The sequence below is a fragment of the Nesoenas mayeri genome, assembly GCF_963082525.1.
Source record: "Nesoenas mayeri genome assembly, chromosome: Z".
NCBI lineage: Eukaryota > Metazoa > Chordata > Aves > Columbiformes > Columbidae > Nesoenas > Nesoenas mayeri.
In genome coordinates this window covers 20,396,140-20,423,625 of record NC_137542.1, presented here as the reverse complement: position 1 = coordinate 20,423,625, position 27,486 = coordinate 20,396,140, and the positions used below count along the sequence as shown (strand labels likewise).

Genomic DNA, 27,486 nt, shown 5'->3' with positions numbered 1-27,486 from the left:
TAATATATATATGGAAATAATTATCAGCACCAACATGTTTGTAATTTGAGATAACACATGGAAAAGGCACTGCTTCTGTTAAAAATATCTTACAGAAAATTATTACATTCTAATAAGGGCCAGGTTATTTCACTGAGTGAAAAGTCATCAGTCTCCAGGAGACCCGCTCAACTGAAACCATTTGTTGGTTGAATCCAAGTCAGGCCTGAGTACCTCCACTGGGCAACTTAGCAAGAAAACGCTGCATAATTCTGAACTGATATTTGCCATTGTCAGATACAAGATACTGGCCTAGATAGACCACAGATCCTATCTTATAATAGTATTCACTATGCTCCTTTACAGATTTCTGACTTCTACCAGAAACAAAATCTTGCCTTATGCAGTCATAACAGTTTTTTAGGATTTCAAAAGATAATCCAGCCCTGAGCCACAGCAGTGAGGGTATAATCCCCTAAACCACAGGCAAAGTGCTAACCAAAGATGGCTTTATACACACAGGACTGATTTAATCAAAAAGACCACAAGTAGGTATTTTCTATTGTTTGAACCTAGCTGAAGAAATACTGCTATTATTTGTTATTTGTATGCTTTTGAATTTTAGTAATAGCTTCAGTGATATTGAGTTTTTATGCTTATAAACTGAAGCACATGCTGTACATATAGTAGCTTCAGTTCATGTTTTATGAAAGGCTGGTTTGCTGTGCAAAACTTATTTCTAACTTAAGACTGCAAATTCGAAATATGAAAAAGACTTCCAGTATTACCCATCCACCACTGGCTCTATCAGCATAGAAAGTCTCTTCTTTTTGTTTGCGTAATTGCATGAGCATGGCATAGTAATTAGGTGAAAGCTTTTGTATGTTCAGCATAAAACAGCCAGGGTCTGCAACTGTGAACCTTTTGGAACCTAAATTTTCACAACTTTGAAAATTTTCATAGTGAGAACGTGAACGCAAGTCCCAACTCCTGTCCCTCTGTGACACCACTCATTACACAAGTGATTATTAAGTAATGTCTTACTATACTGATGACCTCTCAATCAGTGAGCTGCTGGGACATCAGTCTTTGTTTCTGCCAGTTAGTATTTATCAACCTTTCTTCTAGTCTGTCCCTTCTTTTCCAGTAGATTCTACAATTCCAACAAGTAAATGAAGAAAAAAAACATCAAAAAATTTCTAAATGAAAATCCTCCAGTTTCAGTTCCTTAAAGAAAGATAAAGCTCTCAAAGTATCAAACTCCACAAGCTTTTGTGCATTTTGTATAAGGCACATATAGAAATGAAATAACTCCCAAGAAGAAAGTTATGTGTAGAAATGAAATTATTTCCAGTCAGTTCTCTGACTGCATGGTCAGAGTAACTGAGACTATCAATACAGATGGAATACAATGAAAAACACAGACATTTACTCATTGCTGTATTTTCATATGAAAAACAACTAAACATACTAAGCAAAGTCACCATCTATGCATTGTTTTAAGAAGAGAATCTAACAATAGCCTTTTCCCTCTGTCTTTGCTTTTTATTTGTGAACAAAGACTTTGAGAAAATAGTTCCCTTTTAAGAGATATATGTTGACCTTCAGCTAACAGCTGGAGAGGAAGTAGTGTTACAACATTTTCACATATGGATTATACTCAGCACAGTCTATTATAGAGTAGTAACCCAATAGCTGCTGTATAAAGATATGTGGCTAAAGCAGAGAAAATTTAGAATAGTTGTGCTATTAAATATTTGTCATACTAAAATGCCTTTACTAACTTTTCCTCTCAAAGCTTTCAGCTGTCCATGGAAGTAAGGGAAGATCCTGAGTTGTTCTCAGGGCAGAGAAAGAGAAGGGATGAGGAAGTTTTTAATATTTTTCAAGCTCTTTTGAGAGAATTCTGAATATCTACCAGAGGGAGTTTTTTCCCTACACCGTGAAAAAGGATAGGCAGTCATCTGCAACCTACTCACTGTGAGGATTAGAAAATAAGCACTTGTGAGTTATGTGGCAAAAGTGGTAGGGAGGTTCAAAAGATTCTGAGTTGAAGTAAAACAATCCACTGAAAAATAATTGCTGTAGTTGTTTTTTGTTGTTGTTAATTTTATTTCGTATTCTGAAACACTGAACAGAAATTAGATAAGTATTTCACTTTAAGAAATAAAAGATTGTATATCTTTTTGTTATTTTTTAAGAATTATCTTGCTTTTACAGTTCTAATGGGTTATGTTAGTATACTCAGACATGGATTTACTTAAAACAGTCACATACTTCCAAACATCCAAGTTTTTCTGTTTGCAATAGCAGCATTAACAGTACCTGCCAAAACTTCACAAAGTATCTTAAAGATATGCCCTTTGGTGCTAGTATTACAAAGAGAGATTCAAACATATGGGTTTGCACTTACATGTTAAGCTTTTATGTAGTGTTACTGAACCAACTACTAAAGCTTCTGTGATGTTTTGAAAACATCGTGGCATAAAGCTCCAAACACCCTCCGGTGCTATTTTACTGTGATCTGATTAGCACCTGTTTGCCTGCGCTAATCCAACTTCAAACAAAAACATGTGCTTTCCCCACTATCATTAGACCACACATTACAGCCTCACCAATGCAGAACCCTAGGGTTTAAGCCTGCATTTTTTCATTAAAGAAACCATTTTTTCGAGATCAGTTCTGCAAATTAGGGCAAGTCATGCAGAGACACCAGTTAGATTATGATATTACTCAGCTTCTCTGCAAAGGGACTGAAAGGATACAGTCTTAAAATATAACAGTCTGTAAATGAAAAAGCATCTACCTGCATCAAGTATTTCAACCATCATAGAAAAATATTCAGATAAGCTATTCTAAATAAGCCAAGATTTGAACACATTATGAAAAGTATCTACAAACAGGACGGGATTGCTAAATCCAGCTTTACCTTTGATTTAGCTCCTTTTCTCTACCAAATCTCACATTGAAAATAATGATACTGCTGTCTTTGGGAGAATGTAAATCAAGCAAAGATTATGGAACATAGCAGCTTATAATGTATTTCTAAATTTAACTTCACCTTGATTTGAGCTTTGCTAAACTAACTTTCCTCGTGGATATAGACAGAGAAGTATAATTTTTTTCCTGCAAAGGGAGTGTAAAAGCATTACAAATTTATATTATTACCATACACCTTGTTCATCCAGGTAGTCCTACCAGAATATAGTCCCACCAGCCCAGCAGAAAGCCATGGCCTCTCCAAGCTCTGCACCCACCAGGACCCATGCAGCTTCCCTGACAGAGCTCTACTGGGAAGATGCTGCCATCCAGGTGCCAGGCTGCATGATATGCCCTGCTTTTATGTCAGTATGGGATGGCAGCAGTGAGCACCCCTGTGGCAGGTGTGCCCAGGTAGAGGAACTCCTCCGCTTAGTGACAGAGCTTGGGGAGGAGGTGAGTAGGTTCAGGAGTATCTGGGAGTGCGAGAGGGAGGTAGACAACTGGAGTCACACCCTAGCTTTCCTGAGAAAGTCCCAGCAGGAAGACAGGGCTCATGATACAGAAGATTCCCTATCTCTCTCTGCCTGGATGAACACAGTGACTTAAGGGATAGGGGGCAACGGCAAAAAGTTCCTGCCTGGTGCAGCAAGTGCATCTGCTCTGTGACTACTGTACTTTCCCTGGTGTACTTGCATAACAGGTATGAGGCTCTGCAAGTGGAACAGAAAAAAAAAAAAAGAAAGATACATAATAAAGAAAAAGCTCATCAGCTTGGAAATGTAAGTGAGGTTAAGTTGACTTACAGATTGTTGTCAAAAATGCTTCCATAAAGAAAAAAGATGGGTTACTGTCACAGGAGACTCCCTTCTGAAGACAACACAACCCCAAGATTCAGACTGCGCTCTCTTACAGTGGGTCTGTTCTGCCCTGGTGCTGGGTTTGAAGATGTGAAGAGGCAAAAAGAAAACTTCCTAACCTGGTATGCCACTCAGGTTATTCTCCATTATTGATCTTTCAGGTAGCCAGTGATAGAGTTGCAACAAGTCCAAGGGCAATCAAGAGAGACTTCAGGGCCTTGGGACGACTGGTTAAGGGATCAGGAGCACAAACAGTGTTCTCCTCTGTCCTTCCAGTTTCAGGGAATTATGAGGGAAGAAACAGGAAGAGCCAGCAGATCAATACCTGGCTCTGAGCCTGGTGTCACCATCAGAATTTGGAGTTTTTTGATCATGGGTCAGTCTACACAACACCAGACCCACTGGCAACAGATGGGATGTCTGTCTCAAAGGAAGAAAAGGATCTTTGCACAGGTGTTAGTAGGGCTCATATAAAACCAGACTCACTAGATATACGCCTGAGGGTGGCAAGCCAGTGTTTGATGGACATTGTACAAATCAAGTCCCATCTCAGTGGAGATAGAGGATAGAGATCTGTGAAGCAGCAAAGACGAAAGGCTTACCAATGTGTTAGAAACCATGGGAGCCCCTGAGAATGGTCACATAGGAATTAGGGCTTCTCTCCCCAAAAAGGTGGCAAAAGAGCCCAGCAGAAATGCATCCATACCACAAATACTCTAAGTATGCTAGCAACAAAAGGAGGGCTAAGGACAATTTCCATCCTTTATTGGATGCAGAGGAAAACGTAGTGGCTAATGTTGAGGAAAAAGCGGAGGTACTTAGTGCCTTCTTTGCCTCAGTCTTTAACAGTCAGGCCAGTTGTGCTCCATGTACACAATCCCTTGAGCCAGAAGACAGGGATGTAGAGCAGAATGAAGACCCAATAATCCAAGGGGAAATGGTTAGCCATCTGCCACACCAGATACACACACGTCTATGGGGCCAGGTGGTATCCATCCAAGGGTGCTGAGTGAGCTGGTGGAGGTGCTCACCAAGCCACTTTACATTATTTATCAACAGTCTTGGCTAAACAGGGAGGTCACAATTGACTAGAGGTTAGTAAATGTGATTCCCATCTGCAAGAAGGGCTGAAGGAGGATCTGAGGAACTACAGACCTGTCAGTCTGATCTTGGTGCTGGGGAAGGTCATGGAGCAGACCATCTTGAGTGCCATTACGCAGCATATACAGGCCCAGTCAGAAACGGTTTATGAAAGGCTGGTGCTGCTTGACTCACCTGATCTCCTTCTATAACAAGGTGACCTGCTTAATGGATGAAGGAAAGGCTGTGGATGTTGTCTTCCTAGACTATAGTAAAACCTTTTGCTGGAGGAGTTCAGTGAGGGGCAATGAAGCTGTTGAGGGGTCTGGAGCACAAGTTCTGTGAGAAGTAGCTGAGGGAACTGGGGCTGTTTAGCCTGGGGAAAAGGAGGCTGAGGGAAGACCTTACTGCTCTCTCTACAACTACCTGAAAGGAGGTTGTAACAAGGTGGGTATTCCTCTCTTATCCCAAGTAACATCCAACAGGACAAGAGGGAATGGCTTTAAGTTGTGCCAAGAGAGTTTTGGATTGGGTATTAGGAAAAATTTCTTCACCAAACGGGTTCTCAAGCATTGGAACAGGCTGCCCAGGGAAGTAGTTGAGTCACCATCCCTGGAGGTGTTTAGAAGACATATAAATGTGGTGTTTAGGGACATGGTTTAGGGTTGGACTTGCAGTGTTACGTTAATGGTTGGAATTATCTTAAAGGTCTCTTCCAACCCAAATTATTCTATGGTTCTAGTATCTGATTACATAAATTTAAAAAATCTGCATTTAGATTAGGCCTCAATGTTACCTTTGGTGTTTCACAATCCTTTCAGCAATGATCTGTGTTTTCTCCTTAAAAATGATGTAGCTTTAATTATATTTCAATTACATTTGTAACTTAAAAATCTGCCAACTTTTCTGCAAAAGTAAAAGCTTTGACTGGTAGAATGCACATATGACATTCCTCAACACATTGTTGACTGCTATACTAGATTCAAATTCAAAACTGTGCATGCAAGCAAACTATTATTTATCAAAAGTAGATGCGCAAATGACATGCAAACATATCTGCTGCATGGACATTAGTGAAAAATAATTACTAATATTATCATAAATTCTGATCATATGATTCAGCATTTTTCTTTGCTTTCATCACACAAAATTTGTTAGGAATACTTTCACCTTAATTTGTTTGACACGCATTAATCAGGATGTGTTTTATAAAGTCTACTAATTTTGAATAGCAATACTCATATTCACAGTTAATTTCACCATTTAAGATTACGCTTTTTTATCTGGTCACTTTATGTGAATAGAATGCTTGCACATGTTTACAGAGTGGCTTCTTCAGTTCCCCCTTGTTTTCACCTCAGGTGTTTTCCCACTAAGCTCACTGTAAGTTATTAAATAAATTCTCCATACACTGAAGAACCATTTCCTAGGAAGAGGATGTTAAACTAGCTTATCGGATACCGAGGCTCTCATAGAAACTGGTCTGGGGCCACACTCATGAAACAGCTCTCCAGCTACCTTGATTCTCTGTAGGATATATAGCTATATACCAAAACCACCAAGCAAACCGGAAAAACCTCTTAAGATGAAGTGGACTGGAAGTCAACTGTCATGTTATATTAAAGCAGATACAGAGAATGCAGTAAGGAAAAGCTTGGCTAGACCATTTGCTTGAAATACCTACTTATAAATACAGAATAAATAGGGGGTTACTCTCCAAGGAACAAAACATAGAGATCTGGCTCTTTTATTTATTCCTTACCCAGGCCAGCTTCTGTTGTTGTTACTGGGTGTTGACCTGAATCAAAACTGAAAAGCAGATCAGCTTTTGAGCAGTGAGAAACTCTGAGCTAAATTCCCAGAAATATTAGAGACAAATAGATTTATTTTCCCTGTACTTAGTTGCTTGCTAGCTTTTATTTTCAGGTTTTTTTATGGGTCAACAGCTTTGCAGAAAATGCTTCCAAAGTTTCTTCACACCTATTTTTTCTTTTTTACCAAACCATTTTGAAAGCTAAATTCCCTCATATTTATACTTCAATAACATCTTTATTGTAATTTCCTGAGCTCTGACAGTTTGTTAGGTACTGGAAGAATCATAAAAGAAGGTATCAGTGGCGTCTCAGATGACTTACATTCCCCGCTATGAATCCTCTGCTCCCGCTGGGGAGTAAACTCAGGCTATTCCTTTTGTGGGGTATCTTGGAAAAGCACTGCCTGCCATGGGCAAAGGATACAACATATGTTCTTGTATTATATTGTTTTGCTCTAGTGGAGAAAATTTGAAATACTTTTAATAACTGCATGATGGTAGCACAAGAGCTTTAATGAAAAAGGACTTAGGGAATCCTGAACACAAAATGGGAGACAGTGACAGATAAGATACGAACAAGGAAAAGAGGACTTTTTTTAAAGGGCTGCAGAGGCAGACCAGGGGCCAGCAAAGGAAGAAATGAAAAGCAAGTAAATTGCCAAGAATAGACAAAAAATTCTCAGTGGAAAAGGGTGAGTACTAAAAGGCAGTGAAAGGTGATGCATGACAAAAACTGGCAGGAGAATGCTACCATTAGAATGACGATCTTTCTTCAGAGAAAATACTAAGACATATACGAACACATTTCATATTGAAATGGTTCAGTAATATGGTAAAAAACAGTGAAATGAGTATGAGAAAACAGTGGAATTGAAGGACAGAAATAGAATATAATTAGAGTCTGAAAAAAAAAACCAGTTCAGACATTGGAGAGAAAAAAAATGAAATGACTGATGATGACAAGCAAAGGAAAGAGTGGAATGGAATTTTGAATGTGAGCAACAGAGACAACTCTAAGAAAAATAGACAACATGCAAAACTTGCTTACATTTTTGGTTTCAACATAAAACGGAAATTTTTCTGAGCTTGAAAATAAATGTTTAGGCACATCCAGTACTTCAATTTCAAACTAAAAGTTTTTAATGTTGTTGATGGAAGACATGTATTTTAGCCTAAAAAACTTGTGCTGATGCTTTGTTATTCCACTTTTGATTTTTTTTTTTTTTTTACCAATTGAATAATCACAAATTCAAAACGATAGGGCAATACAAATCTGAAAAGACAATGTTGCTGCAATATGCCTGAAAAGACACTCGAACATTACTACTGTGAGAAAGACCTTACTAACTTACTCTTGTTGGTATGCCATTTAGACAGTCGACACATTAACACTAAAGAGCTAATGAGTGCAATCATAAACTTTGGGCTGTTCGCAGAACTTGCTCCTACATGTCCAGCTAAATAAAATGTTCAAATATGCAGACATAAATCTGTAAATTTGCAAGAAATCTGGTTTAATTAGTTCTTCTGCTCATAGACAAATTGTTGGGAGTGGGACTTAAAAGCCTTGCTAACATAATAGAACACATGGCAGTTTGCTTTGTAGAGGATAGGTTGTGCAAAATGCCTACAATCTTAATGTCTCAAGAAATTATACATAAGGCGAAGATCCTCAACAAATTTGCTACCAGAATATGCATATTGTAGAGTATTGGTAAATAAATTAATGGGAAATTGAGAATAAAGTCCCTCAACAGGCATCAGATCATACTACGCAACCTGATTACCACTTCCACTGAAGTGTATGACCAATGACAAAGAGAAAATATTGACCTTGCTGAGTGATAATAACTTTTGTTTTTGACTTCATCTTTCCCAGTGATTTACTGTATGACTCCTAGCAAATAAGTTAATTAATCTATTTTTACATTTAGGTAATTATACTAACTTAATGGCCTTCCCAGAGTGGGAAGATTCATTTCTTCTATTAATTTTGGTTTTGATTTAGAGCATAACATCTTGACTGCTGAGCACCTTTGGAAGTATGCTCTATATGGATTAAGATGATAAAGCTGAGGCAGTCTGTAATTACATAAATCTGTAATTGAAAGCAATATTCAAAATGTTTTCAGATCTTGTAAACACAGATACAATAAGATTTGGCTCCATTTAGGAAACACTCAGCAAACTGTAAAATAGATTTGTATTATATCCCTAAACCTAGTGTTTCAATAAACATTAAATGTCTATATTCCACGTTCTCTGATCTTTTCTAAACAGCCTGTGCCTTTCAACATTAAAGTTCTTTTTATTCTGTTTTCCTGTTGACTTTATTTTCTTGTCAACTTTATTTTCCTATCTCCTTTATAAACACCTCTTATAGTCACTTAGAAAGTGTTCAAATAACCAGCATCCATGGATATCTTACCAATATGTAAGACCCTAGAACCAGAGAGGGTGGTATGCTATAATCTTTGTAACTCCTCTTACTCAGTTTTTGGATTACAAGAGCAAGACTGGTTTTCAAATATGCTAAGCATTTGTAGCTTCAGTAAGCCCTTAGCCTTACTAACCAAAGGTATTTGAAAATAAAATTCACAAAAATCAGTGATTTTAGGAATTCCCTTTGAAAAGGGCAGCACAGTAAGCTATGTAAGCTATAACAATATAGTCCTGGAATGAGGGGGACTCATCTTTCAGCTTACTTCTACCAGAATTGGCACATATGTTCTGGTGATGTTCTTATCAGTGTGATTTTAAGGCTTTCCAAACGATCCCCCTTTGTCAAATATCTCCAAAGAATAACCATCTCTTCCTCTTCATTTTCCTTACTCCAAGAACTTTAAGTTTTTATCTTGAGAGTTTATTAATTCATACCTCATAATGCCTAAAGGGGTTTGCTAACTTGCAAATAGCATTGAGCATTCATTCCCCTGGAACTGAGCTCAGTGTGTTCTCCATGTACATCCTTTGCAGATCCAACTCCTCACAGTGTGAAGATGAGGGTTTAACCGTGACTACAGATTAAGTTTTCTACCTTTTTTCAATGAAAGTTGCCATTTATCTTTCTTAATTTCCATATTTTTTACTTTCATATACAATATAAATAATTATTTCAAAAGCTGTTTCATTGATCAAAACAAACTTTCTTCAATATTCAATATTTCAATATTCAGGTTCTTAAACCAACATCATACTTCTTTTTCATGCTGCCTTCTGAATGTGATAGATACATTTGTATTCTACCTGTAGGCATCCTCCCTGTAGACCCTGAGATAATCTAAAATTAATTCCTTTTGCACAGACCAAAGAAAATAATTCTGGTCCATCCAAGTTGGTGGTGCCATATTCAGGTCCCCAATTTACAATGCAACACGTTTCCTTTTGACAGACTCTTTGAAAGAAGATAATGTTTTCATCTGCAGCAAAATAGCAGTAATCTTGACATAAGATGCTCTGAAAGAAATTCTGGACTTACCTGCAATGTACAACCATAGGTCCAGCATCAGCTGGGTTGCAGGTCTTGACTCGTCGCAGGAAAGCTAAGAATGGTGTTGGGTGCTCTGGGACACCATGGTCAGGCCAGGCAGTGAACTGGAATTGCCTCACTTCCCTTTTCTCACTTGAACCATTCTATGAAATTAAAAAACCTCATGACAAAACTGCCATTTGATGGAATATTGGCATTTTTCAATGAAATAACTGCAGAAGCATCTATACCAGAGAAGTGTATTTAAATCACATTTGGGGCCAGAGAGAAACATGACTCAAGGCTATTGAGTGAAAAATTTCTTACATTCTAAATTGCAGAATTCAAACAACGTAAGAGCTTTAATTACACCACAAAGTAATGCAACACAAGAAGTGCCAGAGCTTTAGCTAGTGTTTCATCCAGTTAAATGTTTTTTCATAGCAAGAGCTGTGTATTAACTTAGAAAATTCTATGGTGTAAAGAAAACTACACTATGTAGAAGTTTCACTGTTCTGTGGTGCTTGGAGGAAACGGGGAGAGGAAAGTGGAAGAAATGAGAGGGAAGAAAGGGACTGTAGAATTAAAGGAGAAAGTAAGGCAGGGAAGTAGGAAGCAAAATAAAGAAGAAAGGATGGGCAATGGTGTGGAGGAAGGGAGGAAGGGGAAAATAAGAGGAGAAGGAAAGGAAAGGGGATAAAAGTTGCCTACATTTAAATTTCAAAGTATATTGTAAGTATACATAAAGATATATACCTTGTAAAGTGCAAATGTACGAACACAGTACGTTGCCAATTCAACAGTGTCTAAAAGGGTCACTTGGATTAGTCCATAAGTTTCTGTGCCTCTGCTTGGCCAGTATTGATCACACTTCACCTATAGTGAAAAATATGTAATTATTTAATACATTTAAACCTGACATTTTTTACATATTTGAGTGTATATCATGTACGTTTTTAAAGTAAGTGGAGTTAGAATGTTCAATAATGGCTAGGGATCCAACACAATAAGATGCTATCCTGATGGTAGCTCTTACAATATCTTCTTTCATAATGGGTATTTATAAAGTCAGAGGGGCAGGTGATTAAGAGATACAAGTATAGATATGCTAAAGAAAAAACAATTTATAGTATTTAAATATATTACCTGAATCTTCAGTAACTCTCACCTTTCATAGTCCAGAATTTAATAACAGTATTAATCCAGTAAAATTAGACAGACAATTATTTAATTGTTCGCCATATTTCACCTACTTCATGTTTGTCCTCAAACATACACACTGTCGTTTGGGTGTTATTATTTAGTATGCATAGAGGTATCTCAATAAAACCTGATTTTTTAAAAAAATAATTTTAGTACATAGATAAAGAGCACCAACAACTCTTAAGTGCACTGTGAGAAAGTACAATTTCCTTCTCAGAGCAGTGTTATAAAGTATATAATGAAATTGTGTTCACAGGCATTTAAAAAACCTGGTTTGACAGAGTTCATCCATCAGATTTTAAGAGGCATAGGACATTTCATTCAGAAAAATCTCCATTTCAAAACACCTTAGTTTAGGATAATAACAAGCTGAAATAATTATGTATAAGATGATGCAAAAGAGAACCATACATCTACCATCATTGCTGAAGCTTGATAACTTTTGAGTTAAAATGTTTTTTACAATGAAAGGTATTATGAAAAAAGAAATGCTGAACCCCTAAAACAATCAGAGAACATTGTACAAAGTAGTATGGGGGCTAAGTAATTGAAAATATTTTGCTCTCAGTGATCTATGTGTGAAACTGAGACAGTCAGCCTCTGTTCTTATAACAATACATTCTTATCAATTAGCCTTGCATACAGTACAGAATTGTATTATGAGTCCAGTAACAATACACTGAATTTGTTTAATAAATGTCTTCATTAATCACTCTAAGCCAGACTCATACCAAACTCAGTGAGAACAGAGCAAACTGTAAGGAATAACAAAAGTAGAATATTGCACACTATTTCTGACAAAAATGTGAATTATCATGCTAATCAAAGAGAAAAACTAATCATTTCCCCAAAATGGAAAATTAAGAAAGGCATCTTTGAAACTCATGTGTTCTCCAGGTTTCTGACTCTGCACAGTACTTATTGAAAACCACTCTGTGCACTTTCAGACTCCTCAGTCCAAAACAGCTTTTGCTTGCAGACAATTTTATTTTGAGGCTCATAGGCCACACAGATCACTAACAGTTCACAAATCACAGTCTGAGAACAAATAATCTAGATAAACAGGAGAAAAAATTCTAACCACTGAAGCAGGTGTTGAATATACGTTAGAGGCAAAAAGAACCATTTTTTTAACAGAAATCTATAGCTTAATTTATAAGCTATTTATTTTTTAATTTTTATAATTTTATAAGCTATTACTTATAAGGCACTGGAACAAAGTAACTAAAATGTTTATTGATACTGTAGTCTTAAAAATAGGATTAACAGTGTACAAATTCATTTTATTAAGAGGAATTAAGTAATTACTTCCTTGTGCCATTTACTGAAATACTGAAACAATAAGTATTGCAAGAATATCAATGATTTATTTGCAAGATTCCTAATACTAGAAGAAGCTACCATGGTCTTCTGTAAATCAGACAGAAAGGTATATTTTCAAGTGAGCCTACTTCAGTATAATCTAGTCAATCTAGTTTCACTTCATCATTAATACAGACACAACGTAACTTCTGTCTGTATTGATTATCTATACCTTAGACAAACAAGTTGTGGATTATTATTTATTATTTGATAACTCCTGTAGAATTACATAACTTTTTTTCACGGAGAATGCTGACACATAATAGCTGCTGTTTGTAATCTTAGCAACTACAGGTTTAGTATAAACCTCTGACTAAACCTGTTTGGGTTTGAATGATTTTTTTTTTTTTTTCTTTTTTTCATGAATATAAATGGTAGAACATGTTATGTATTTTTAATAAAATGAATACAAGAAATAAATGTCTGGCTATGCCTTTAGATGCCTAAAGGAAGGATTTTACAAAAAATTTTACTAGAAGGATTTTACAAAAACAACTTACAAATGCAATAGAGAGAAAAAATGTTCCACACAAATATTAAATGGAAATTCAGAACACAGTAGGTCTCTAGCACCTTTGCAAACAACAGAAAATACTTGTTTTATTCTTATTTAGAAGCCTGTGACTGTGAAGATTTTAGCTTAGTGTGTTTTTTTTTTTCTTTCTCCATTTATAAAGTTTATCTAACATAAACTCCAATCATTTTACATTTTTTTTAAAATACTTTCTGTGAGAGGTATCTGATTCAGACTACTGCTGCTGGAAGCAGACACTAACTGTTAAAAAAGAAAAACAATTTGTAGACCAGTGTATGTATTCTTTGAAAGTGGAAACTGATGAAAAGAAGTGCCACATTTTTAGAAAGAAAACCTGACTTTGTATTGATGTAGATTTGACCTTCTGGAAGAGCACACGAAGCATAAGTTGATGGAACTACATCTTTTATTCCTTCTGCCTCTTGATTTTTTTCAGAACAAGAGGTCTTCTTTAAGATGTGCCCTTACCTACCTCCTACACTTGTTTGCTCTGTGATCATAAAACCTTACATTCCAAATACTCCTAACAATTTAGACTCCAATTTATTTTTGTGAGAGATCGGAAAAATATTTTCTACTGGACTTCACCAGCAGCAGAGAATCAAATAACATATGTCAATTGTTAAAACACTATTTTCTGAGACAGAGTTTTTGCTAAACATTTTATCCTATGTTAAGATCTCAGCCTTCAGCACTTAAACTAAGTGCATTTTTCAGAGGTTACATATTAATATATATATTTTTTTTTCAGAAAAAGATCTCAAACCACTTTAGTTATCCAAAATTTAATACAAAATGTCAACAAGTCAGTTTTGGTATTTTTTTTGCCAAATGTTTTCTTTTGGTTTAGCCCTTTGCTCTGTATTTAATTTCCATGTAGTAAGGGAATTGTTTTCCTCATTTATGTAAGTTGTTTGGAAAACGGACGACTTTAATGTGGTACGGTATGGCCAGTGATAGCATCACATCCCTTCTCATTTAGGATACAATTACAGGGATTATTTATTTTCAGAGTTGTTACAGTTTGTAACACCTTTGGTGAATGTCATAGTCTTCACCTTTCTCTTATCCACCCAGCTCCCAGTTCCAAGGGTTGATGGCTGGATGGTCGCACACAGAGATTAGTGGTCAATGGCTTAATGTCTGGATGGACACTTGTGACAAGTGGTGTCCCTCAGGGGTCCGTACTTTATTATCTTCATCAATGACACAGACAGCGGGATCCCCAGCAAGTTTTCTGACGACACCAAGCCAAGTGGTGCAGTCGACACACCTGACAGACAGGATACCATCCAGAGGGTCCTGGACAAGCTCAAGAAGCGGGCCCTTGTGAACCTCATGAGGTTCAACATGGCCAAGTGCAAGGTCCTACACCTGGGTTGGGGCAATGCCGGATATCAGTACAGGCTGGGGGATGAAAGGATTGAGAACAGCCTTGCAGAGAAGGACTTCGCGGTGCTAGTGAATGGAAGATTGGACATGAGTTGGCAATGTGCACTTGCAGCCCAGAAGGCCAATTGTATATTGGGCTGCATCAAAAGGAGTGTGGCCAGCAAGTTGAGGGAGGTGGTTCTGCCCCTGCATTACTGCATCCAGCTCTGGAGTACTCAGTTACAGGAAAGACATGGACCTGTTGGAGACGGTCCAGAGGAGGCTGCCAAGATAATACGCAGGCTGGAACACCTCTCATGTGAGAACAGGCTGAGAGAGTTGGGGTTGTTCAGCCTGGAGAAAAGAAGTCTCCATGGAGACCTTATTGTGGCATTTCAGTACTTGAAAGGCACCTGTAAGAAAGATGGGGACAGACTTTTTATCAGGGCCTGTTACGACAGCACAAGAAGTAATGGTTTTATCTAAAAAAGGTGAGGCTCAGGAAAGGCATGTGGAAGAAATTATTTACAATGTGGGTGGTGAAACACTGGCACAGGTTGCCCAGAGAGGTGGTAGATGCCCCATCCCTGGAAACATTCAAGGCCAGGCTGGATGGGGCTCTGAGCAACCTGATGTTCATTGCAAGGGGGGGCTGGACTAGATGAAATTTGAAGGTCTCTTCCAATCCAAACTATTCTATGATTCTATGGTCTTTTCCTCTGCAACTTATATTCACTGCCACCCAATGAGAGCCTTTCTGTGCCACTAACTGCACACGGTTACAGAAAACAGCTTTCATTAATAATTCTATAACATTCTCGAGTCTGTCACTAAAGATGGCAAGATGAATGAAATAGACACATGAGCATGAAAGAAGTCACTGGTGATTTCAGAATGTTTTTTTTTAAAGAGAAATTCAATTACAATAATGACAACTACACCTTTTATCACTACTTTCACTATCATGACCATAGGTTGCACACTGCCAAACCCACTATATCTGAGATCAGAGCAGCTCTCAAAAGTCTACTAAATATATTATGAAATCTTTTAAATACAACAGTAGTAGACATAGATAGAAGACCTAACAAATGATATGCATGTTCTCTTAACCTGCTTGTCAAACATGCATACCTTTTCTTCCTCTACATTTCTTCCATGCAGACTATGCAAATCCTTGCTCTTCATGAAAGTACAACATTCACTGAAAGCAAGAAAATGTAAATGTTTTCTTTCCATTAAAAATGAGAAGTATGAGATCATTTCAGACTTGAGGAGTTAAGAAGCTAAAGTTTCTAAGAATATTTGTGGATATTCATGCTTCAACAAGTCATAGACACTAGAAAACGTGATGCCATGCATCAACAGAGCTGAAGGAAGCGTATTTCCCTATGAACATATGAATACAAAGATTCCTGACATTCAAGGGTAGAGAGACAATTTTCCAGTATAAAGTTCTATCATTCAGGCTGAAAAGACCCTTCAGGTGTTTCTTAACAGATGAGCCAGCTCTTACAAGCCATCTGAGATTATAAGGACAAAATGCAAACCAAGAAAGAGACAGCGAACTAGTAATAGGCCAACTGATACAGTACATTCCCTGATGTAAAAACAAAATATGAATTATGCTGAACTTCAATGCCATGCCATATAAAGATTAGCCTGATTGATGCTAAAGATCATAGGCACTGACAGTAGTACATGAGATTGTAATGCAAAATTAAAAAAAAAAAAAAAATCAGAACACAAACCCACATTTTTTAGACCTTATTTGAACAAAATTTGGTCAAATGTCACTCATTAACTTTTGTCTAACTCTAAATGACAGCTTTAAAATATAAACTCATATTCAGAAATAAACCTGAAAATAAAGCAGTTTAAAGTTTTCTATTTTGCTTTCAGTGAGTCACTGAATTTTGTATGATCTTAAATTCTGACAGAACTGAGCACCCAGCCCCAGGCAGACAGATCTTTCTAAGTCTCACTGGATTTATTCCCAAAACTATCAAATTTTGGTTCTTTGAATCCATGTATTGCTACAGAGACAAATCTCAAACATTTGTGTGCACTCATCTCTAATAACAACCTATAGTAAATATGTACCTGTGAGTAAGTAAAGATGTTGATGTTTAATCTGGAGAAAAGGAGGCTGAGAGGGGAACTTATTGCTCCCTACAACTACCTGAAAGGAGGTTGTAGCATGGAGGATATTTCTCTCAAGTAACAAGACAAGAAGAAATGGCCTCAAGTTGCACAAGGGGAGGTTTGGATGGAATATGAGGAGAAACTTCTTCACCAAAAGGGTTATGAAGCACTGGAACAGGGTGCCCATGGATGTGGTTGACTCATAATCCATGGAGATGTAAAAGACATGCAGATGTGGCAGCTAATGGACATGGTATAAATGTCAAGTTGGTCATGTTAGGTTAACAGTTGGACTTGATGATCTTAAAGGTCTTTTCCAACCTAAATGATTATAATTCTATGATTCTATAATTATTGATCCTCATTTGAACTGAGTATTTGGAGTTTAAGAACTAGGCAGAAAATAAGGACTTCAGCAGTGTAATGTATTTCTAAGGTCTTGATTACAGTAGCCTTGAAAAAGTAGGTTCAAACAGGATTTGGAAAGAATATAAATGAACTTCAGTTTATTTAATTCCTAATAAAGTCCTCTAGTAAGGCTGGAAATCAATCCTCATTACATCCTTACTTTTTGAAATTTCTGAGATATGATTAGTAGGCTAACGGTTAATACTGAAAGATAATTGATAATTAAAAAGATAACCCTCAAACTGTTTCCATTCTGATCCTTATGACAGAGTGTGGTATGGTTATTGCAAAGGAAACATAAAAAAAATCTTGGGTATCTTCAACTATACAGGCCAAGAACAGTTCAAAACTACATTTCTAGTGTCAATGTGAGATGCCCTTTTAGAAACCTTACTAATGGCAGGAAATGTACGGTCTTAGTGAATTCATTTCAAAGGATGAATCTGTCAAACAATTAAGTATAGCAAGATTTTCCTGAGTCTTGAAAAGACTTATATGAATGAAACCGAGAGGAAAAGTGAACAGGCTGACAACTTTTTGCTTCATCCTCTTCCTGTAGTCAGGCCTGATCATTGTGTGCAGCATGAATAATCCCTTCACTGAACAAGATATTACATTACAGTATGAAGAACACATTGAACAATTCAACTTACTATTCAAGTGCTCTAATAAAGATTTTCTATTGTCCATACAAGGCAGCTATCTCTTTCAGCTGATATGAATATTATATAAGAAATCAGTGAAACAAAATAATCAAAAGAGTGAAACATCAGAGCAACAAAATTCTATTATGTTTTTGGTTCATCAGAAAGCCAGAAGTGAATGGATGAAAAAGCATGAAAAGGAGAAATGGTAAATTTGAGAACATTTTGGAGACCTTAAGCGGTTTAAGTTTGGATTTTGATATTTGAACGGAACTTCTGACTCACAGTGAGCTTTGTATTGCTAGTTCAATACATGGATAAAATTCTTAATCTCATAAATGTATTTCATACAGTTCTTGTGATATTAAACTGAAAGCTCACCTAGAAGAAACGTGTATTAACAACATGTGCCTTTCAGTAGCCAGCTGTATTCATGAACCTCTTGAGAAAATGGGAAAAGTTTTGTAAATGATGGAAAATATAAACCATAATATTTTATTTCAGAGACACGTATTTGAAGAGCAGATATATCGTTCACCGTAAAAGAGAACTGGTCTTGAGTCTTTCACCAGAATCTGTTAAATAATGAAATGTGGGGTCATTTTTCCTAAACAATACTAAATTGATTCACTCACCTTTTCAAGCCTGAAATTCCTTGGAAGAATTCCCTGCACTGAAGTAATAGGTTGCAGTGCTAAACAAAACATGAACTACCCACTGCATTTGGAAAACAAATATGCTCAATTTTTAATTTTGCAAGGAAAACCTTGTAACTCAAAATGTCAATGGCCATTCTCCACATGTGGCATAGTCCCTCTGTCTGTATTAAGAGAAGAATTATATGAGGTAGTAAACTACATCTTACCTTAAGCAGAAGCAAATGAGCAAAGCAAATGAAGTCAAATTACAGAGTTACAATACAGTTTTCACTAAACCACTTGCTATACACTTGCCTTGGGCAAATGGCATTTCTGCAAGAACTATCAGTTTATCCCAGCAGGTCTGAGAAACTACTTCATTTCTAGACAGTGAATCATAACACACAAAACTGGATGGTTGCCTTGAAAAATACTTGTGGCAGTACCAGGTATTGCCACATCATCTCAGGTGAGACTCTGGTATAAATAGCTCTTGAAAGCTCACAGTGGAACAGACTTGCACAATATATCCTACAGAGTTTGCTCCATTCATGATATTATATTTTGGAAGTTCTTTAACAGTTCAAAATAAATCACCTTTGCTGCAAAGCTGATTTCTTCCTCCTAGAGCTCCATAGGCAGCAAACATGGTTGATTGTCACAAAATTTTTAAAAACCTTTCACATGTTGGAAGGCTATTATTTTTTCTCTTACTCTTTTGAATATATGCAACAAATCTAATTATTTCTGAGTTTCCCCATACATCATTTCTCCAAGCCTTGATCATTATTGTTCTCTTCTAGATTATCTGTAATTTACCAATACCTTTTCATGCGGGGCATTCATTCTGTATATCCTCAACTCCAAACATATTTAAGCTGAAACAACCAGACATGGTAAGCCAAAAGTACTTTTAGCCTACATAGTGGCATTACAGCACTTCTTTTCATATAAAATTAACCCTGTTTATAGTATGGCATTTCCACAGCTCTTTTGCTGGGTGACATTATATTTTGAGTTTTAGCTGAGGCGCCTTGGCACAGAACTTCCAATTGTAATGTGCCTAGCAAAAGAAACTTTAAGCTTTATTGGTGAGTGTGGTCTATACCAACATATATCTAGGATTAGATTCTTACCTGAACTAAGTAACTATGACTGACTGTCTTTCAGTGAGAGTCGAGCATGTCCCTGCCCTTGTGCCTCTAAGAATCCTTACATAATGAAACAGCCATATGTTTGAGTTTTACAATTCTGACATGGTAACTGGTGACTCCAGTTCGTACAATGGTGTAGGAATTCTTGGACTGTGGCCATTGCATTCTGTTACAGTGAAAAAATTAAAAAAAGAAACCAAAAATCCCAATACCAACAGTACAAACCTACACCTTTTTTACTTTTAGTTTTGTAAATCTGGTGAACACATGGCCTACTTGACTTTGGATTTTTTTTTTGCCAGTTCTCTCATTCATTCTTCTGACTCATATCTTAGCATGTTTCACTAAAGAAGTGAAATAAAATTCTGATAGTACCTTATTGATATAGAAGTTATTGGTTTGCCATTAAAATTAGGGAATGAACAATGAAAAAACTGCACATTTAATTATTCTTCAATAAAACAATTAAATTCAGTATGAAATAATGCCATCTGCAACAAATATACTAATATGTCTGCTGAGAGAGATGTTAACTTACCTCTCACCAGATGTTTAAATACATATTCCACAACTTGAAAACCCCCAAGTTTTACATACTTGCGCCGTCCAATAAAAAAACATCAGTGCAGCTTTTATGCAAAAATCAATTACATTTTGTCTAAATACAGTAGAATACAGGTGCACTTGAGAGCATATTGATATAATATGTAATGAATTATTACATGCACATATTGATAACTTTTCTACTAATATGAATGAAGATATCTAATTGTCACTTATTTTTTATCACTGTTTTGACAGGTAATAGCTCTAGTATTACCTGTCAAAACTCACGTAGGAGGAAAGATCTGAAATTTGCTGCTGAAGCCACAACAAATGGAAAATCTGCCTTAATCACAATCACATAGAACTCCACTGCACAGCCTATATTTGTCTCAAAGATCTCCATGCATTTCATACAGACAATAATAGTTTTCTTTGCCTATTACTTACTGCTGTGCAAGTACTACTGTTTTACCTTAGCAGTGAGGTCAGCTACATTAGACATAAGTGTCTACTCTGCCATCAACAGATGAAGATTCATTAAAAATGTTAGAAATTTGTGCATTTAGAAGAATTAAGGGTTCTTCCCAGACATGTCTTTATGGTTTTTTTTTGCCTACAGCAAGACTGAGAAATCTTTGATGGCCAGAAGTCTGTTTCAAAGCTATTATTAGTAAAGAGCTTTCCTGACTCTCTCAGGTAACAATGATCAGCTGAGAGAACTGAAGTCCAGTGGCTTTTAATTATCCTTGGATGTTTTTATGGAACTGATACAGGACCCATGCAAATACTCCATTCTATTTCAATACTGGGGAACAAACTCTGAGACAGGATACATGACTTTTCTACTGGGTTTGTCTCTCTCTCCCACTTCCCAGTGAAAATTCAGGATTAAAGGTGTTAAATTTTGACAAACCAAGGTGATTGTTCTATGCTTATATTTTTATATATTCTTTGCTTACAATATTGATGATGATATCCAGTTCCTGACAGGTAAACGAGTATCTGGATCAGGCTAACAGAATGGTACAAATGTAGTTTCCTTATGTATTCACTTAGTCACTAGCAAATTTGAATGAAGCTGATAGTATCAGTATGAAAACTAAAGCCTTCCTCATCAGTGTAGAAGTCCAGGATCTAGCTCACACTTAAATAATTGCTAGGATCATTATCCTGTCATATAGCTTAGACTCAACATTTAGCAATTTTCTCAACACAGAAAACACTGCCAACGAGATTAAGGAGGGAGGTAAGTATTTTCTATCAGTTCCAAAACAACATAGTAAATGTATTCAAAATAAAGAATTATATAGCAAGGAAGGAGAGGATTTAATAATTTTTTCATGTGGATGATGCACAACAGTATTCTACCCTGAAGTAGGAGGCAGGACTTTTCCTGTTTCCTGTTTGAGGCAATACTAATTTTTGCTATAAAGTGAGATTCTCTGTCTTCATCTGGTCATTCACATTATTCACTATAGCACACGAGTTTTCAGAATAGACAATTAATTCGGAGGACCAGGAAAAAACAAAAAAGAAAGAAAAAGAAAATCTGCACTGCTGTGGGAGGAGTAGAAGACAGAGGAGTATGGAAGAGAGGTATCACACATTAATGCTTTACATGCTTTACAGCTTTCCTTGATGTAACACGCAACTGCTTTTATTTGTCTCTAGTTTGCAACCTTCAATATCATTCTTCTATTTCATTTAGATTAAACTCATGTGTGTGAAAAATATGTTACCAACACTGTTCCATGCACTGACAGTGTATATAATCCTTTCTGATACAAATTATGTGCATGGTAGCTGAATGATGGGACTGACTTTCTCTCTCTAGTCTGGTGTAGGTCAAGTGAGATTCAGGTGATGACATTTCATACAAAACCAACAAAGTGTGAAAGGTTATAAGCGAAAGAGCTTCTTTTTTCCTGCAGCTTCCTTTTAGGCAAACAAATGAATAATGAATTCAATGTAACATCTTCATTTGATGTACTCAGCTGTAAAATATGTACATTTGCAAAGCTGGATTTACTCAGACATCTAACACATGCTAATGAACCAACTTTGTTTCTGCAGATGCAATTAAAATCCCCATTTTTATCTATGCAGTCCAGGTTAAAAGGCTGATATCAAGCTGCAGGACTACATAATGAAAAAAGCAAGCTAAACAGAAATGACGACATAGAGATGGAAAGTAGATTAAGTCCCAGAGAGAAAAGATTTTGCCTTGCAGCAGGAATAATGATCAGGCTGCCAAAACACAAAAGCAATCAAAGAGGAATCAAAGGAAAAGGAGAAACAAAATTAGTGAAGATCTTAATCTCTAATGGTATGTAACAGTGTTTGTATTTCATGTTTGAAATTTGACTTGGTCTCTTGCTAGAAGGATATGCTATATAAAAATGAAAGCATGAGAAAAAATAACAATGAAATGTTGCCATCGTATTCTTTTCACACACAACAATTCCCACTGCTGCCTCACCATCAATACCATTAATTGCATTACATGTAGCTACTGTACTAGAAGAGGTAACTGGTATGCTATATCCACAGTCACAGACTCTAAGATTGGAGCTCAACTATATACTGGATAGGTACTGTGAGCATCAAACTCACTGGACCCATGAACACAGAATGAGTTGAATTATGCACAAAAAGTATGTAAACATAAGCACAGACAATCCATTGACTAGATTGTCTGGTCTCTCATTACAATCAGGGAAGGCATTGCTGCTGAATGCTAATCACTTCTGGAGGTGGTTGCTGTTCTGATCGGTGTTTTTTTAGGGTGCAGTCGCAAAGGCAAGAGTTAGCTTTAAACCCTGCTAGGTAACTATTGGAGAGAATGAGTAGAATTTCATTTAGTTACATCAAAATATCTTCATAGACAGTGGCTTCATAGTCTGTGGCCTGCAGTATTAAGATAAACACAAAAGCATTTAAGTACACCACCTGCAACGGGGTGCTTATTAGGGTCAGATTTTTTCTTAGTACTGATGCTATTTAGCAGCAATTTTATTATATAAGAAGCAATTAGTTAAGAAATGCCCCAAATTTAATTTTCTTAATTCCAAACAACAGTCAGTGCCTAGACTAGACAAGGCTGGTAGACACCAGATAAAATGAAAATTTCTGATAAAATTACCTTCTGCTGTGTACTAACTGATATCAGGTATACAGAGGCAGTGGTGTTGATGTAGGCTGAATTTACATGCAGAAAGTGATTCTACAATCAGAATGCTATACACTGCTTGAACTGCAAAAACCTACTCTGTTTTAAAAAAGTGATAAAATGGTAAAAGTATAAATAAATATATATATACTTTTATAAGCCTCCAGAAAGAAATGACTATTTTCAACAGGTTCAAGAAGTTATGTGATCATTGCAATTATATGTATACAAACATGTGAGAAAAACTTCAATGCTAGCACAGTACAGTATTATGCTTTACAGTTCATTCCTTTCTGTTCGAAGCTTACACAAGCAAAAATATTTTCGTTTTGAAATGGAGCCGATCCACGAGTTACTGAAATATCAACTATTATCCAGCTACTCACATAAGATAGTTCTAACTGATTTAAAGCTTTTTGGGATTATAAACCTCTTCTCTGTCACAGTCTCTTTCTTTCTTTCTGAACTGTTCTTAATCCTCTGTATTTACAGTACTTTTAACATATATTGCACAGCACCTTAGATGCCTCAGCTTTTTGTATTGCTAAGGGCCTTCCACCTGCAATCTTGCAGACTGCCTTCCAACTGCAGCTCCCTATCCCTTCATACAAACTCCCAGGACAGTGTACCCCAGAACACCTGTAGCAGAATTTTTTCTGTGACACTATTGCTATGACACATTCCCAGGGCAAGTGATTGCCACTGATGCTGGAATCATCCCTCCCTTCTCCCCTTTCCCCAATTTCTACAAGTGATTGTAGCTTCTGGTTTACAGTACAGGACTCACTACTGCATTTGCAGAAAGGTCAGTGATGAACTAGCCATGTCGCACTTTCCCCAGCCAAGGTGTGCCCCCATAAACAATAACAGCATCACAAGCAGGAAAAATCCATGAGAAGTCAGAGTGTCTCTTGACACAAAATACAGGCTTATTGTGGGAAAACTATGACAGGAGAACCACCTGTTCTACTGGAGAGGGTGCTGAGAGCTGGACACACTTCTTTTTCTGATTGGCAACTGAGAAGGGTTTTTCCCTTTTCTTTTTCTTACCATCATTCTCCTTTTATTTTTTTCCCTTTCACTCCCTATCCCCTCAATAACATCCTGCATTAGAACTGATGAATGCCATCAAATACAGACCTGAAGTAAATCTTCGTGCAACACACAGTGGTCTGTTACTGCTCTTTCCATCACTTTCCTTATTATATAACACAAGAGTATTACTAGTTTTGATTTCCCTTCACATACAGCACATATTAACCAGTTCTATTATTAGAATACAACTCTGATGTTTTAGTACTTTACTAATTTTACTTTGCCCTGTAAAAATGAATTTGAAATATCACAGATAATTTTATATTCTATTACTGTATGTGCTGTTGTAGAGTTTTATTAGGACTAAGCAAGCGCTTAGCATGAGCATGGGCAAATCCAAATCTTCACTTACCTTCAATAATGTTTAATCTATACCATATAAACCAAAAATTGAATTCTGCTGACATACATTAACTTCCTCATGACAGTATGTTACAATCATATTCTTGATACTACAAAGGAAGTAACACTTTCAATTCTAATATTTCCAGTATGACAGAAACAGAAAAAAAAAATCACTGTGGATCAAGAGACTGAAAGTCTTTCAGAGTATAAAAAACCCTACAAAATAACTGACTTGACTTGGTTATTTCACAGGGGAACTAATGTTTCCTATATAAGTCTTTTTCACAGTATGGGCACTTTTAACTGTTGGAAACCTAAAAAAATCAGTTATGCATATACAGAAGGCAGACAAGCATACATGAAAGAAACAAAAATCTTATATAAATGATTACTCAAGTACATTATTATTAACATTGTATTTTGCTGCATATGATACACTTTCCTTACCCTGGACCTCTCTTCTAGTTTTGTCATCATCACAACAGTAGCACCTCGTTGCTCCCACATCATTCTCCAGAAGTCACCAAAGGTTTCTGGCAATGCTCCCTGTGTTGCTATATAAGCATTCTGCTTTCTGTATCCATCTATGTAGTTGGCATTGATATAGTCACTGCCTGGTATGCCTGCAAAGAGAGAAGAGTGAAAACATAGGGCAGCACTTTTGTTCTGTCCTGTTGTACAAAACCAAATAATGCTGCGGCACAGCTGGACCAGTGAATCTTCACTTACTCCATGCCAAGTAGTACATGGGTACATGCAAGTGAGTTTATGCTGTTTGTGGAGCCCAGGGGTATGATGGCCTGTCTGGGAACTACCATCCTTTTGAAACAAAGGACTCAGTGTCGTAAGGAAGTATAAGAGAAGCCTGAAAATCTGTAGCAGATGGAGAGACCTGGGAGTGGAAACAGCCACATTTAAAAGCTGGTCTGACACTGCCTGCAGTCACTCACCAGCATGGCAACCTCTGCCTGGATCAAACAGGCTAGCCTCCCCATTAGGTGCCCTGAGTAGGCTTCATTTAACACTCTCATTGAGCTCACTGCATTTCTTATAAATATAGAAAGAGGGCTGTCAGGCTGTTGATAATACTGTTACATTCATTTATTCCATTTAATGCAAAGCTAACTATGAGCTTTATTTTAACAAAACACATGTAAGTCAGGTTTAAGAAACAGTGGAACCTGCTACATGGTATGTACCTGAAGTAAAAACCTCTGTAAGTCTGAATAAAAATTTAACACTTGAAAAGAAGGCAGAGTCCAAGACCTATACTGTTGATTGTTCAAGGCTTAGGAATTTTGGACAAAACGTAGAGAGGGACTTTGGGTGTGTCTACCAGACAGATGCCCATGCTTTGAGCCACATAGAAGTGAGCCAACTCCTAACTGGAAACAGTTCAACTGAGGCTGTGCAGTGCCATGTCTGTACTGAGAGCTGGACCATGACATGCTGCCTGACAAGGTCAAAGGGGAGTTTTGGCTGTAGTGAAGATTGCGATGGTAGCCACACTCACAGAAAGGGGTAAATATAGATATACAGGTGTCAGTACTGTCCCTTGTGGATTCAGCAGTGCAGTGTCCAGCTTTTAACTCAGACTATGTAAATGTTGGAAGACAAAGCATGGCAGGCACCAGTTTTGATGTCGCTGGTGTTTTTTTTAACTGATGACTTGAGGAAGAAAAGATACTCATGTGAGATCTCAGTGTTGGTAGGATGGCAAAGCAGTGTTTCCAACATTACTGGACTGTTGAACATGGTGTGTTCCCCAGAACAGCTAGCTGAAATACAGAACTGTGCATCATAATAAAGTGATACAATAAGTTTGTTAAAGTAATTAACAGAAGTTAATTCCTCTTGGAATAGAAATGAATTATTTATGTTTACACAGCCAATCTGCCATGCCCAAGTCTATAAACCCAGGATATAGTGCAGGTTCCAGAAACTGTTTCACAAGACAGTCAAGGTGATACAAGCTCCCTGGCTTATTAAAAACTGTGACTATTTTCACTCCGCAGAGCAACAGAGTTTTATTTCTTTGGCCATGAAGCACAATAAATTATCAAATAAATATAAATAAATGTTTCTCAAGCTTTCTGTCAGAAACAGAGCCTCCAAATCTGCTCCAATGTGCTATTTCCTGCTGGTGATTCCAAACCAGGAATTATGTCCTGCATGCATATTCTTGTCTTTCCTGACAATCAGTGACATACATTTGAAGATATGTTCCAAAATAATATGAATTTGAATAGAAGGTAGAGGTATTTCTTTAACACTTCATTTGTTTTTAACCACAATTTCAAGAGCTTCTCTACTCATAAGCTTAGTGTTTCATTCCACTACTTAGTAATGAACAAACCCACTGATCAACTGTGACACTAATTAAGACCCAAAATAGTCTTGAAATTATTCAGATTATGGGTTACTGCAGCTGTAGTCTGGTATAAAATTTTTGCCTTTATGCCCAAGAAAGCGTAATAGATTTTCTTCTTCTGTATGTTCAAATTATATTTAAATAGAAATTTTAATTTGATTTGACTTTCTGTACAATTAAAGGAAAAATCTGACAATATTTAAGGGAAGGGAAGAGTTTGTAACTTCAGGGCACAAGAGAAGCAGCAAATGGCACTCCTCAGGCAAGATGCATAGATAGACACAGGAAGATTGGCTGACTACAATTAGAACTGATTGGAA

At 36.8% G+C, this 27,486-nt stretch overlaps 1 protein-coding gene across 1 annotated transcript in view; it reads right to left on the bottom strand.

Moving 5' to 3' along the window:
• The window catches only part of PTPRD (protein tyrosine phosphatase receptor type D), a gene marked incomplete at its 5' end in the record, with an annotated part of 277,673 nt that overhangs the window by 24,333 nt on the left and 225,854 nt on the right, over window positions 1–27,486 (bottom strand). Inside the window, 3 exons of the mRNA XM_080361919.1 lie at window positions 10,190–10,344; window positions 10,937–11,056; window positions 25,243–25,418. Of these exons, the coding sequence (XP_080218045.1) occupies window positions 10,190–10,344; window positions 10,937–11,056; window positions 25,243–25,418 (451 nt within the window). The remainder of the gene's footprint in view (window positions 1–10,189; window positions 10,345–10,936; window positions 11,057–25,242; window positions 25,419–27,486) is intronic.